The sequence below is a fragment of the Saccopteryx leptura genome, chromosome 5 (genome assembly GCF_036850995.1).
Source record: "Saccopteryx leptura isolate mSacLep1 chromosome 5, mSacLep1_pri_phased_curated, whole genome shotgun sequence".
NCBI classification, from domain to species: Eukaryota; Metazoa; Chordata; class Mammalia; order Chiroptera; family Emballonuridae; genus Saccopteryx; species Saccopteryx leptura.
The window spans coordinates 203,729,374-203,743,179 of NC_089507.1; the positions used below are offsets into that span (position 1 = coordinate 203,729,374).

Sequence of the window (13,806 nt, forward strand, 5' to 3'; positions counted from 1 at the left end):
TTTCCTCTAAACCAGTGGTTTCCAACCGGTGTGAGGCAAGACTTTTCAAACCTGCAACACCTGACTGTTTAGTCAGGGGCACTGACCTCTTCTCCCTTGGATTGTCAAAGGAAAAGAAGTGACAGCAGCCAACGCAACAACAGCCATCCTGTGTGAATGAATCTAAATTATACCTACTTTTTTTTTTGTCAGATCGACAAAATATATATTTTTTGGTCTGTCACAGAATTTCAGCAATTAGTTTATGTGCACTGTGAGATGACAAAGCTTGAAAATTTCTGCTTCAAACCAATTCAGTTTTAAAAGTTAAAGCAGGCCCTGGCCGGTTGGCTCAGCGGTAGAGCGTTGGCCTGGCGTGCGGGGGACCCAGGTTCGATTCCCGGCCAGGGCACATAGGAGAAGCGCCCATTTGCTTCTCCATCCCCCCCTCCTTCCTCTCTGTCTCTCTCTTCCCCTCCCGCAGCCAAGGCTCCATTGGGGCAAAGATGGCCCGGGCGCTGGGGATGGCTCCTTGGCCTCTGCCCCAGGCGCTAGAGTGGCTCTGGTCCCGGCAGAGCGATGCCCCGGAGGGGCAGAGCATCGCCCCCTGGTGGGCAGAGCGTCGCCCCATGGTGGGCGTGCCGGGTGGATCCCGGTCGGGCGCATGCAGGAGTCTGTCTGACTGTCTCTCCCCGTTTCCAGCTTCAGAAGAAAAAGAAAAAGAAAAAAAAAGTTAAAGCAGTTTTCTTTAAGAGGAGGAGCTCAGAGTAGAAGCTGAAGTCCTCCCGAGGACCCCACACTCCCCACCTGCCTGGCCCACCTCTGTGGCCAGGCTGGTCCCTGCAGGAAGCTCCAGCCTTCAGACCTTTGACCCTGGTTCCTCTCTTGGAATGCCCTCCCTCTGATACCTACTTGGCTCATTTCTCTTCCTCTTCCCATCCTCACTCAGATGTCACCTCGCAGGGAGGCCTGCCTTGACCGCTACCTCACATCCGACCTGCCCCACACCCAGATTCCCCTCTGGTTCCTATTCTCTGCTCGCTAGTGACACACAAGTGATACACTTGGGCGTGTACTGCCTGTCCCAGCTTGTGCGCTAAGGACGGGTGAGAGCTCCGTTTGTTCCATGCACTGCAGGGTCCCCGGAGCATGCAGCCGTGGCTGGCACAAAGTAGGTGCTCAGCTAACGGAGCCGACACCCTCGCTGGAGGATGTATGATTAAGTTACCAATTATCCAGGTAATCCTTTCATGACAAGAGGGGACAAAGTCCTGAAGAGAGAGTAAGGACAGCCGGGGCAGGGAGTGATAGGTAGGAAGGGCAGAGCGGGAGCCTGTCTGGGAACTCCTTGAAGTGTCACAGCAGCTGAGACCGAGGGATGAGCCCGGGGGAAGGGGAGGAACCTTCCAGGTAGATGGAACAGTATATGCAAAGCCTTCTAAGCTCCCCTCTCCTGAGCCCCTCCCTCAGCACCCTGGGGACCTTCCCTCTTCTTATGGGTTCCATCCTCTGAGCCCCTACACATTTCTGCATTTCCTTGGAATCTCTTACCGGGGAGGGAAGGGGGGAACCAAGGCCTCAAATTAAGCTCTGTGACATTAACAATCCGCTTCCCAGGCCTCTGGGTGGGGGGTGGGGGGCTCTCTGGGATGCCGTTGACAGGTCCAGACCCGGGACTTCGGCAGCTGTTTCTTTTCCAGGGACAGAGCTGCGGCTACCAGAACCCCCCGTCCCTCGCCTCACGGGCCTGAGATCACAAATGCAGGACTTTCTTTTTCATTAGCTTAATGCTGTCTTTATTAACTGGGAAGGGTTCCTGGAACATATGATCAGTAAGTATTAAATGAAATACACACACGTGCACAGCCCCCCGCCAGCCTGCCCTGACTCGGCGTCTCTGGGCTCCCAAGCAGTTGTCCCAGAAACAATCCAGGGCTACCAGGGGTGGCGGCCAAAGGCACAGAGGGGGATTTGCAGAAGGAAATTGCTCAGGATGCTTCTGCGATGTGCAAATGGGAACGGACCGGCCAGCAAAGAGCCGGGGCAGGGGGGACCCAGCCAGCGATGGGAGGTGGAGGAAGCTGTGTACAGAACCCTTGGAAACCAAAGAAAACCATGAGATAGCTCAGGAGAGGAGAGGAGGAAAAAGCAGCCAAGACGTGGAAGAAGTACCTTTTTCGCTCCCTGCTCCTCTTCGACCCCGTCGCCGATCACGATGTAGACGGCTTTCCGGCCGAATCTCTGCATTATCCTCTCGAAGCAGCTCTCCTTCCCTGTGGGCGCCGAAGGACAGGAAGGAGAGAACTCGGTGAGGACCGGGCTGAGGCGAATAATGGCCGCTAGCTGAGCGCAGCCGGGCTCCTGAGGGCCGGGTTAATCATCTCACCCTCCAGCAAACCTTCGAGGGGCGCGCTCTTATCATCTTCACGTGATGGAGGGCAACACAGAGGTGCAGAGAGGTTCAGTGCCCCCCCGCCCCCAGGGGGACACAGGGGAAGAGGCAGCGCAGGGGTTTAAAGCAGGCTCTGGAGTCTATGCAGCTTGTCTGGGGAAGGAGTGATGAGCCCATTTTCCAGATGCGATCACGAGGCTCTGAGAGGTGAAGCAATTTGCCCGGGATCCCGGAGTGAAGAAGCAGGTCATCCACCTGCTGATGACCTGCCCTCCTAGTCACCTTCTTCCCAGGGTCTGGGCAGCAGCGTTAAGTCTAGACACACTGGGCTCAGATCTAAGCTCTCCCTGATCGTGTCAGTTCCTCTAACTGTTGGGAAAGCTGTGTTTCTAACCAATTTCCCTAGCAGCAGAGCTTAAGTGGGCTGCAAGGGTTGTTTTCGGGATCTGAGCCACGCCCACGGACAAGTCCTTGAGCCTCCCTAGCGTTGTCATCCTTAAACTTTTCACCCTGGGATGGAGCGCTAGCCACCCTCCCTGCTTCCCCGCCCGCCCTCCCTGCATCGCCGAGGTCCGGGTTCCCCTTACCTGTCTTGGTGGCACTGTAGATGTTCTCAATAGGAAACACGGAGCCCAGTCCGTACAGCAGCACTTTGGCCAGGGCAGGAATGAGCTGAGTGGTAGTGACCAGCACGTTGACACAGTTGGGCCTGAGGATGAAGAAGACTGAATAGATCAGAACTCCAAGGGACCACGAGGCTGGGCCTCCTCACCCTGTGACATGAGCCTGGAGTTGGTGAGAATTTTGCTGGGGTTTGAAGGCTCTGTCTGGCTAAGTCATCTTCAGGCGAGGGTTGGGCCCAAAGATTCTCCAGCTGTTTCTCTCTTTTAAGCCTGAAGCAGCCTGACACGTTAAAAATGAATACGGGTATTAACACTTTATTCAAGAAGCAAATGTTTATTGCAAGGGCCACACGCTTAAACAGCTGCAGGGCCTATCTGTGATGTAAATGAGTGATATGGAACAAGTGGAGGACAACAGGGAGAGATGGGGACTGCGGTAAATTGGAGGGCCCATGCCCGGTCTGATATTTTGAGAGAACCCAGAAACTTGGAGCTATGGATTAATTTCCCAGTGTTTGGGACAAAGTATGTATCCAACAAAACATATCAGTAGCACAGAGCAGCTCATGGCTGTCATTCCGTAACCATTCACGTGCTGGGTCACCAGAGTTTTTGGTGCTAGTGCAGGGGAATACTTTATCTGACCCAGATAATTTTATTTAAGCACAAGGAGGCCCAGAATGAAACTGGACCCTCGTTTCCTCACTAGGGACCCACTAGATCAGGGGTCCCCAAACTTTTTACACAGGGGGCCAGTTCACTGTCCCTCAGACCGTTGGAGGGCCGGACTATAAAAAAAAAAACTATGAACAAATCCCTATGCACACTGCACATATCTTATTTTTAAAGTAAAAAAACAAAACGGGAACAAATATAATATGTAAAATAAAGAACAAGTAAATTTAAATCAACAAACTGACCAGTATTTCAATGGGAACTATGCTCCTCTCACTGACCACCAATGAAAGAGGTGCCCCTTCTGGAAGTGCGGCGGGGGCCGGATAAATGGCCTCAGGAGGCCGCATGCGGCCCGCGGGCCGCAGTTTGAGGACCCCTGCACTAGATGATCTGTGATGTCCTATAAAATGGTTTTCGGAGGGCAATGTTGTGACTGGTGGGCGGATGGCAGAAGACAGACCTGTGTATGAAGGTCATCAGCTCTGCTGGGCCCTGCTAAGTCACTGTGGCTGTCTGCTCAGCTCTGGTACAAAGTGTCCACCGTGCTTCGCACGCGTCAGCTTTATCAAGCGCCAGGGAAGTGTGCGAGTGAGAATCTGGGGAGTCCTAGTCTCCCAACTGTGGCAGGGGAGGAGCCACCACCCTCAAGGGGGAGAAGGTCAGTGGCACAAAGGAAGAAGTGGGCTCCCCCTTACCGGGAGTTGATGAGGTTTAGTGCCTTCAGGGAGTGGGTCAGCCAGAGGTCCGTCAGAGCTTCCAGCTCGGCTCTGAGCTGCAGCCAAGTTTCTCTTTTGGGAGCTCCTATCAAGCCTATAGACAAAGGAAATAAAGATGTGGTAGCTATCTTTTAGAAAGGTCTGGGAGGGTTTAGGATTAGGCGAGGGGAAGTCTAACTACCTTGAGTTTTCAAATCAGGTGACAATCAAAGTCAGCTGCAATCCAGTAATCTTAATCTTATTTTGGTATTGATTGATCAGTTGATCAATCAATCTATCCATCATTTTATCCATTTATCCACCCATCCATCATCCATCCATCCATCATCCATCCATCCATCCAACCAACAAAAAATTCCAAAGTGCCTTCTGTATGGTCAACAGTATGGCAGGCACTGAACCTACAGAGATAAACAAAACATCCCAATGATCGAGCTTCCACTGTTACAATGGAGACAAAAATTAATAAAATAAAAAATAATGACTAATACACTGCTCACAAAAATATTTTATTGCTTAATATTCATTTTGAAACATCCCCTACTTTTTGTGAGCAGTCTGTTTACTGAGTGTTTACTGTGCACAGGGCCCTGTGCTTCGATTTTATTCTCACAGGGACCCTAGAGGTGGACATTCCTTTTATTTATTATTTAACACTGAGATATAATTGACATAACATTAGGTTAGTCAGGTAAAGAAACTGAGGCTTTGTGACTTGCTCACAGTCAGGAGGAGATAATGGGGACAGGTTTGGCAACCACGCAGCTGATCTCCTGAGCCCACTTTATGATGTTTCTCAACTTGACTGTCATCTCTTAAGCCATCAGTGCCCTTAAGATCAAGTTCAGATTCAACAGCCCTCGACCCTACCCCTACTTAGTTGCCAAACTCATTTCGTGACACTGCCCCAGTGTCCTTCAGTTCCAGCCCTAGGGGCATCCTCTTTGTTCCTTTGAACACTAAATATGTTCCTGCCTCAGGACCTTTGCACACCTCATTTCTTAACCCGAACTACTTTTCTTACCTTACCTCCCTTTTCTGCCTTGCTAAATCCTTCACACTCATCACAAATGTCATTTATTCTGCCAGGCCCATCCTGGTCAGTTTCTCCTATTTTACACTCTCCCAACACACTGCACCTCTTCTTCATAGCACTTCTTACAACTGTAATTTAAAGTGATTCTGTGTGAGTCTGTGTTTGGTGTCTGCCTCGGCCACTGGACTGTTGGCTCTATGAGGACAGGGACCAAGTCGGTCTCGTTCACTGCCACAGTACCAGCCCCCATAACAGGGGCTGGCAACGGCTGGTGATGAACCAGTATTTGTTGAAGAAAGAGTGCATCCATTGGGACAAAGTGCTGCCCGGTGCCTGTGCTATTTAGGCATCATCTTCTCCACACAGAAGACCCCAGCTGTCCAAACCCCTCCCGGTGGCCTCCGAGGCCCTGCACTGTTGGGACCCTGCTACCTCTCTGACCCCACCCCTCCCTGCAGGTCCCTCGCTCCTGCCACACTGGCCCCCACTTTATCATCCTGACAAGCATCAGACTCCTTTGTTCTTGGGGCTTTTCATTTGCATTTGTGGCAGACACTTGCTAGTTGCCTTCCATTATCCATTTTTTCTCTTTAATAATTAATAAAATAAAACTATAAAGAAAAATCTCAGCTGTAATAAGAACTGTGATTTTTAGCTAAGTACATGGCCACCAGGCTAAAAGGCAATATTCCTCAGTCTCCATGGCAGCCCTCACCAGGCTAGTGTGTGCTGCAGAAACAGCTGGGGGACGTGTGGGGAGGAGGTAGCAGACTGCAAGGAGGAGGGAGGGAGGGAGGGAGGGAGGAAGGGGCTGCCCACTGGCATCCTGCCAGCTGTGAGCTCCCCGCCTGTTGACACATCGGGTAATTTCCCCTCCGTTTATGGGAAAGCAAAGCAGCCTGACAGAAGCCCTGGGTATTTCCTGGGGCTTAACCTGGATGGGGAGCAGATGGCCTCCACTGGCTGACTCCATCCCTGTCTCCTGCACCCCAAGCACACCTGCTCCCCCCTTTCTCCACGGGAGGGTGGGTGAGCAAGCTCCCGGACCCTGATGCTCTCTGCTTTGCTCCTGTAGTTGGTAGACTTGGCATGGACTGCGGGTAGAAGTGGTGGAGCAGCTGGTGTGGAACTCCACTGTGGCTCTGCTGCCTGGGCTGTGTGATGGGGGCAGGTTACTTAACCTCTCTGATCTCAGTTTCCACACAACGTTGATGATAAAAGCCCTTACCTTTACAGGGATGTTGTGAAGAGCAAATAAACTATTAGATGAAAAGCCCTTCAAAACAGTCTGGCATAGAGTCAAGTGTTCAATAAACATTAGTTATCACCGGACTGTATGAGTGTGCAGCCTACAGATGAGACAGAAAAATCTGTCCCGAAGAACTGACCGCCTATTGGAAAAAGTGGGAGACACAGGAGAACCCAAAAAACCCCCAAGCAAAACTGAAAGGAACTAGTGATAAATGCCACCATTTACTGCACACCTGCTATACACCAGGCACCGAGACATGCCTTTTGTAGTCATTAACAACAAACCTCTCTGTAACCCAGGGAAGTGGAATTATTTTTAGCCCCATTTCACAGACTCAGAGACTGAGGCTCAGTGAGATTATGTACGTTGCCTAAGGTCACATACCTAGAACGTGTCCACCCTGGGGAATTTGATTCTATCCAGTCTGAGACCCTAAATTCTTCCTGGGACTCTCCTCTTTCTGGGAGTGGGGGGAGGGAGCCCTCAGTGGTGGAGGCTAAGGTATATATGGCAGACACTATTAGCTGCCTACTTAAACCTTTTCCCTTTATGGGCCAGTAGCTGGTTCCAAATATGGGGACAATCAAAACACCCCCAAATGCCACCAGGGGAGGAGTATCACCTCATAGTAAGAACCACTAACTTGGGGAATTCCAGAAATAGTGATGTAGGACTTGGTGTTTGCAGAGCCTACCCTGCGCCCAGGGCCTTCCCAACTTCCCAACTTCCTGCACAAAGCGATGTTCTCTGCTCCTGGAGCCGGTGGCTTCCAACTCGGCTGTCCATTAGAGTCACCCAGGGAATTCAAACATCCCCATGCCGGGGCCGTGGGCAGACTGGGAAAACCAGGTCAGAAACCCCTCAGGCGGTGCCAATATGAGCCAAGTGTGAAAACCAGTGGCTTCCAGTGCTTCTTTGACTTGAACGTTTGCACAGATTACTTGGGCATCCCGGTCTCTAAAAAGCACCCAGGTAATGCTCGTGTGCCTGGCCCACGGTCTGCCGCCCTGGGAGCCGCGAGGGCTGACACCTGCAGGGGGTGTTAGACACCAATGGCTGCGGCCTCCCCAGAGCGTCAGACTCCACAGGTCTGAGGTGGGGCCAGAGGACCTGCAGTTCTAACCAGTCTTCAGGAACAGCCGCTGCTGCTGGTTTGAAGGCCACACTTTGAGAAGCACCAGGTGGTGATTAAGACAGAAGGAGGATGTCAACCCCACCCCCACCCCCTCCTTTGGTGGGTTGTTCATATCGGACCAGATGCTTCCTCTCTCTAGTCCTCAGTTTCCTCCCCTTGAAAGTGACGGTGGTGAAACACCAGTGTCCTCCACGGGGGGACGTCACGAGGACCGCACTGAGGGAGCTGCTCTCTGTGACCCTCTCAGAACAGCACGTGGCACAGAGTAGGCATCACTTAAGTGACAGCGGCCATCCCTGATCAACTTTCCTTGATCCGGGGGTGCGGCCCCGGGGCACCGGCAGGACCTGTGCCCACGGTGGCCGGCCCTCGTCCCGGCCCACTCACCACCAACGTTGTTCTTGTAGGTGTTGTACATCTCCTTGACCCGCCGGTAGCGGAAGGCCAGCTTCCTCATCCAGTCCACACCGCCGTGGACGCCGGAGCCCAGGCACAGGCTGGCTCCCGGGGCCGAACTGTGGAAGCCGTCAGCAGAGAAGTTGTACGTGCTGCGGAGCGGGAAGGGGGCAGAGGAGGGAGAAGACAGTGTTAATGTGGGGGAGGTGGGGAGCTCTTCCCCAGAGACCACCGGCCCTGCAGAACCATGGGTGGGGGCTCAGGGTGTCCACAACCCCCCCAAATGTTCAAGGGTGCGCTGTGCATGTGCATTCTGGGAACCGCAGGACCACGGCTTTTATTAGCTTCTCGAAGAACGGTGACATCTTTTGCTCCTGCTTAATCAGCATCCATTTTCCTTTCTCTTGGTATGAAATAGCATGTGTCTTTTCTTTCCTGGAGGGGGGGGGGCAGCTGTCCCTGTCCCCTGTATGTAGTGGTCACAGTAGGTAAAGCCTCTCTTCCTTTAGAATTTGTGAATGGAAGAAAATTCCAAAAAATGAAAAGGTTGGATTTGGTTCATGCTGACAGAAGAATCCAGAAGGAAACCTCAATTCCCACTACTTTGATCCCCAAAGCTGCCCTTCTTCACCTCCCTCCTTTGGCCCGCCTGCTGACCCTTTCTCCCCATTCTTGCTCCAGAAGTCCCCAGTTTTAATGTTTTATTTGTTAACCTTGGCAGAGGGGGTTGCTGGTGCTTTGCAGATAATAACCCTCCACTCCGAATGTGGCGTTCTGGACTGAGAAGTTCTCTACACGTGCAGAGACTGGGGGCACATAGTCAGAGCGTCCCATGACATTAACAACAAAAGTGGCCTCTGGGAACCAGAGAAACGTCTCGAGCCAGGCCGACGGGACACCGGCCCCGGTGACTTAATTCCAAGGGCCTCCCGTCTAGACTCTGGTGTTCCCTCCAGAGCTGAGAGATACCAACTGCCTGGCGGAAGCTGTTCTTTAAATTTTTGCCCATTCATGGCCGAGAATACTCATCTATGCACATAGATGTCTGCATAAACATACACACACCCATTCCCTCACACACACACCTCCACCTGTGTTGTTTTTCACACACCTGTGTGAGTGTGCCCAGAATTGGAGGCAAGAAAGCCGTAAAGTCAGAAAGCGGTAACATACACACACCCATTCCCTCACACACACACCTCCACCTGTGTTGTTTTTCACACACCTGTGTGAGTGTGCCCAGAATTGGAGGCAAGAAAGCCGTAAAGTCAGAAAGCAGTAGCCCGAGACACTGGAGATAGGGACGAGTGTAGTTTCCAATCTCTTTACTGAGTGACTCAAGTTGAGAAAACCTGTGGAGAATACGACCTGACTGTTCTAACTACCTGTCGGCATAAAAACTTTCTTTTTCCCTCGAAAGATATGACACAGACACATTGCTTCTCTGTCTTTCTCAGCTCCCACCTGGGGTGGTGGTGACCAGCGTTCAAGTTAAATAAAATGTACCCAGCTAGTAAAAGGCAGGGGACACCATCTAATCACAGTCATTTATCAAGGACGCACTCTGCGCTGGGCTCTCTTCCAGCACGTGCTTAGCCCGAAGAGGAAAGGATTATATGACTTTATCTCATCACAGGCCCTTGGTTCCAGAATACGCTTTTAAGCACAATGTGGTCCTTCCTCTCTAGTGGAAAGGTTCCCGTCTCGCCAGATACTTTCTTTATTATTATTTTTTCCCATCAACGTGGTTTCCGTTTTCTGTTTAAGTGTTTGTGGGAGAACCCGCTTAAGACCACTCAGCGGTTGTTCCTGCCCACGCAATGGCCTGAGCAGTGGGGGCCACAGGCGGGTCCCCAGTGGGGAGCCGTGGCTGTGCGCGGAGGGAGCCAGCGCCTGCAGACCAGGCTGCTACCCCAGGTTGAGTAGCAGTAAATTCGGAAGCTGGAGCAGTCCATTCACCCTGAAAGTCCTCCTTGGCCACGGCGCGTGGAGCCACGTCCTGCTCTTCCTTGTCAGTCTCTTCAGGATCTCTGCAGAGCGGAGGTCAGGCAGGACCTCCCGTGGGTGTTCACAGAGTCGGTGCCAGGTGTGCGTGGAACTTCCCGGGCCAGCACCCACGTCAGGCCCACCATGTGAGCTCCTCCTTGCTGCGTAGGGATGGCGATGATCACATCGCGCAGAGGAGATGTGTCACACGGAACGAGGGGAGGCAGGTCCTGGGGTCCGCACCTACGGGAAGTCTGGCTCCTGGAAGGCTGTCTGGAGCTGGTTGTGAAGGCTCCAGGAGTGAAGTGGCTGGCAACAGAAGTGGCTCTGGTGGCACTGGTAAACTTTAGCACAGCCTGCTGGCCGGTGTTCCTGGAAGCTACGACACTGACCGGGATTTTCAGTGGCCGCCAGGGCACCTGCTGCCCGGATGCCATCCTTCTTCCTTTTGTAGATGCACTGCTCTATTTGAGAGTCAAGGTTGGCGCCACCTAAACTGGGTTCCTGCTGCAAGGAATTTGAGGACCTCTTCCTTCATTTGCAGGACATCAAAGGCTCCAGACATGGTGAAAGTTTCCCTTTAAGTTCCGGGGGGAAACCAGAACAATGCTGTGTGGTCCTCTCCGGAAAGTGCAAAAAGACTAGATAATTTACTCTTGAAAAAGAACACTGTGTGGGGAAAGGGGAGGGGGAGGGGCACAAAGAAAACTAGATAGAAGGTGACGGAGGACAGTCTGACTTTGGGTGATGGGTATGCAACATAATTGAATGACAAGATAACGTGGACATGTTTTCTTTGAATATATGTACCCTGATTTATTGATGTCACCTCATTAACATTAATAAAAATTTATTAAAGAAAAAGAACACTGAATTTGGAGGGTACCCTGGGGAGCTGTCTGGATGTTTTGCCAAGAGGTGGAGGGCAGGAAAGGGCATCCGTGAATCCTGCTGCCCCTACTTACCCGCTGTGTGAGGTTGGGCAGGTTACCTGATCTCTCTGTGCCTCCCACTCCCCAACTGTAAAATGGGCTGATGATAAAAGCATCTGTCTCTTAGGGTTACTGAGAAGATGCAATGAGTTAACTCATGAAAAAGCGCCTGGAATCCCTAGGGCATGGCTTAAAACAGGGGTCCCCAAACTACGCCCGCAGGCCGCATGCGGCCTCCTGAGGCCATTTATCCGGCCCCGCCGCACTTCCAGAAGGGGCACCTCTTTCATTGGTGGTCAGTGAGAGGAGCATAGTTCCCATTGAAATACTGGTCAGTTTGTTGATTTAAATGTACTTGTTCTTGATTTTAAATATTGTATTTGTTCCCATTTTGTTTTTTTACTTTAAAATAAGGTATGTGCAGTGTGCATAGGGATTTGTTCATAGTTTTTTTTATAGTCCGGCCCTCCAACAGTCTGAGGGACAGTGAACTGGCCCCCTGTGTAAAACGTTTGGGGACCCCTGGCTTAAAATAAGGGTGTTAGTAAGGTTGGTTTATATTGTTAACTGAAGGAAAAAAACAACCAAGGAACATTTGATGCTTGGTGCCTAGCATGCACTCAATAAATATTTCTTGAATGAATATGTGGGGAATTTGGTTTCTAAGGAGATAAACACCCTTAGATTGTGGATTCTTTTTTTTTTTTTTCTGAAGTTGGAAACGGGGAGGCAGTCAGACAGACTCCCGCATGTGCCTGACCGGGATCCACCCAGCATGCCCATCTGGGGCAATGCTCTGCCCATCTGAAGTGTTGCTCTGTCGCAACCAGAGCCACTCTAGCGCCTGGGGCAGAGGCCAAGGAGCCATCCTCAGCGCCCAGGCCAACTTTGCTCCAACGGAGCCTTGGCTGCAGGAGGGGAAGAGAGAGACAGAGAGGAAGGAGAGGGGGAGGGGTAGAGAAGCAGATGGGCGCTTCTCCTGTGTGCCCTGGCCGGGAATCGAACCCGGGACTCCTGCACACCAGGCTGACACTCTACCACTGAGCCAACCGGCCAGGGCCAGATTGTGGATTCTTGAAGTGAGGGACCAAATAGCTGAGCATGGGACAGGGTTCAGAGGAACAGTGCTCTACGTTCCCAACCTGCCAGCGACAGGGGAAACTTGACAACACGGAACCACGGTTACTCACTGCCTTGAAAGGCAGGGGGGTTCCCAGCGATGACATCATGGAAAGGACACAGTCCACCCTGATCTAGGGTTTATCTACTCCATAAATTATGATGTCTGGGCCGGCACTGGAGCCTCGCTTCTTGCCTGTCCTGGTGGTAAGGGATTTTCTGAATGGCTAATTAAAATGAAACAGCCGCCTTCCCACCGCTCACTTCTAATCGTGCGGGGCTTTGAAAAGGACTTGAAGGCTCAGTAACAGAATTTGATTTCTTTGTCTGGAGGAGCTGGAAGACACACTTAGGAAGCAAACACTAAGTGAAGTTGCAACTGGCCCCATAAGCCAAACGTTATTTGGTCTAATAGTATATATTTTTGATGGGCCTAGAGGTGTTGAATGCGATAATTTTGGATAAGCACAGATTAACTATGGTTAATCTAGGAGTGTTTTTTCCCTAGAAACCAGACAGACATTGAAAAATATTTTTTTGGAGTATCAACTGTATTAACTTTTATATTAAAAAAACATACGTATGCTAACGAATGCACTCAAACCTTTGAAGAAATATATACTGAACTCTTAACGGTGGTGATTCTGGGGGGTAGGTCAGGAGTAGTTGACTTTTTTATAATATGCATGTATTACTTTAGTGCGCAGGACTAAAAACCATAGAGAAACAAACATAAGTAGGATCACAGAGAATTTGTGGGAACTCAACCTCAAAGATCTGAGGGGATGTAGAATGCAGCAGGGTGGGGCGCATGACTTCTGAGCCCAGAGAAACCCAAGTCCCAGTTCTGGCGGGAGGCAGGTGTGTCTTGTCCTGATAATGAGCCCATACCTCCTCTCTGCTTCCTAGCGAGATAACCAATCCAAGGGGGCATACTGGCTGGCCCTCCCCACCCACCCATTCCTACCTTAAGTCTTGGCCATTGTCATCAGATGAGACATCGTCAACATGGATCTGGTCACAGTCCTATGGAGAATTTGGCAAGAAGAGAAAAAGAGAGAGAACTGTTACTGCTTAGCCTGAGTTGGCTTCATAAATAAGGGGTAGAATGAGCCCTGGCCTGGGAGCCACAGCCCTGAGTTCTAGTTTGTACTTTGTCGCTAAAAGTCAATGACCTTGGGTGAAGTATCATCCCTTTTTTAAAATCTTTGGTTTCCTTATAAACAAATGGGTTGGCATGGGTAGGGGTGATTGTATGATTTATCATGCAAACTGAGATAGTTTTGCAAGTAAAAGGGGCTGCTATTAATACTACATTGGGCGGACAGGCACACAATGGGACCATGGCTCCCCACTGCCAGGTGCACCAGGACATAGGATGGCAACTTTTGCCTTATTCCAGGTGTTTCCTCTGCCTGGAATGCTCTTCCACCCTCACCTGCGTAGTGAACTTTGTATTCTTCAAGCAGTAGCTTCCCAAGTCCCCCTCTGTGCCCCATGATCTGTGATCATCATTTATTGAGTGCTTATTACATACCAGGCACCATCCCAATGGCTTGCCA

General features: G+C 51.1%; 1 protein-coding gene across 2 annotated transcripts in view; it reads right to left on the reverse strand.

The window, feature by feature from the left end:
• Positions 1-13,806, reverse strand: part of EYA2 (EYA transcriptional coactivator and phosphatase 2) — a 200,504-nt gene that overhangs the window by 6,361 nt on the left and 180,337 nt on the right. For both annotated transcript variants that reach the window (XM_066387608.1, XM_066387607.1), the window contains exons 11-15: positions 13,212-13,270; positions 8,199-8,359; positions 4,368-4,482; positions 2,959-3,080; positions 2,152-2,252 (exon numbers count right to left, since the gene is read on the reverse strand). In XM_066387608.1, the coding sequence (XP_066243705.1) occupies positions 2,152-2,252; positions 2,959-3,080; positions 4,368-4,482; positions 8,199-8,359; positions 13,212-13,270 (558 nt within the window). The remainder of the gene's footprint in view (positions 1-2,151; positions 2,253-2,958; positions 3,081-4,367; positions 4,483-8,198; positions 8,360-13,211; positions 13,271-13,806) is intronic.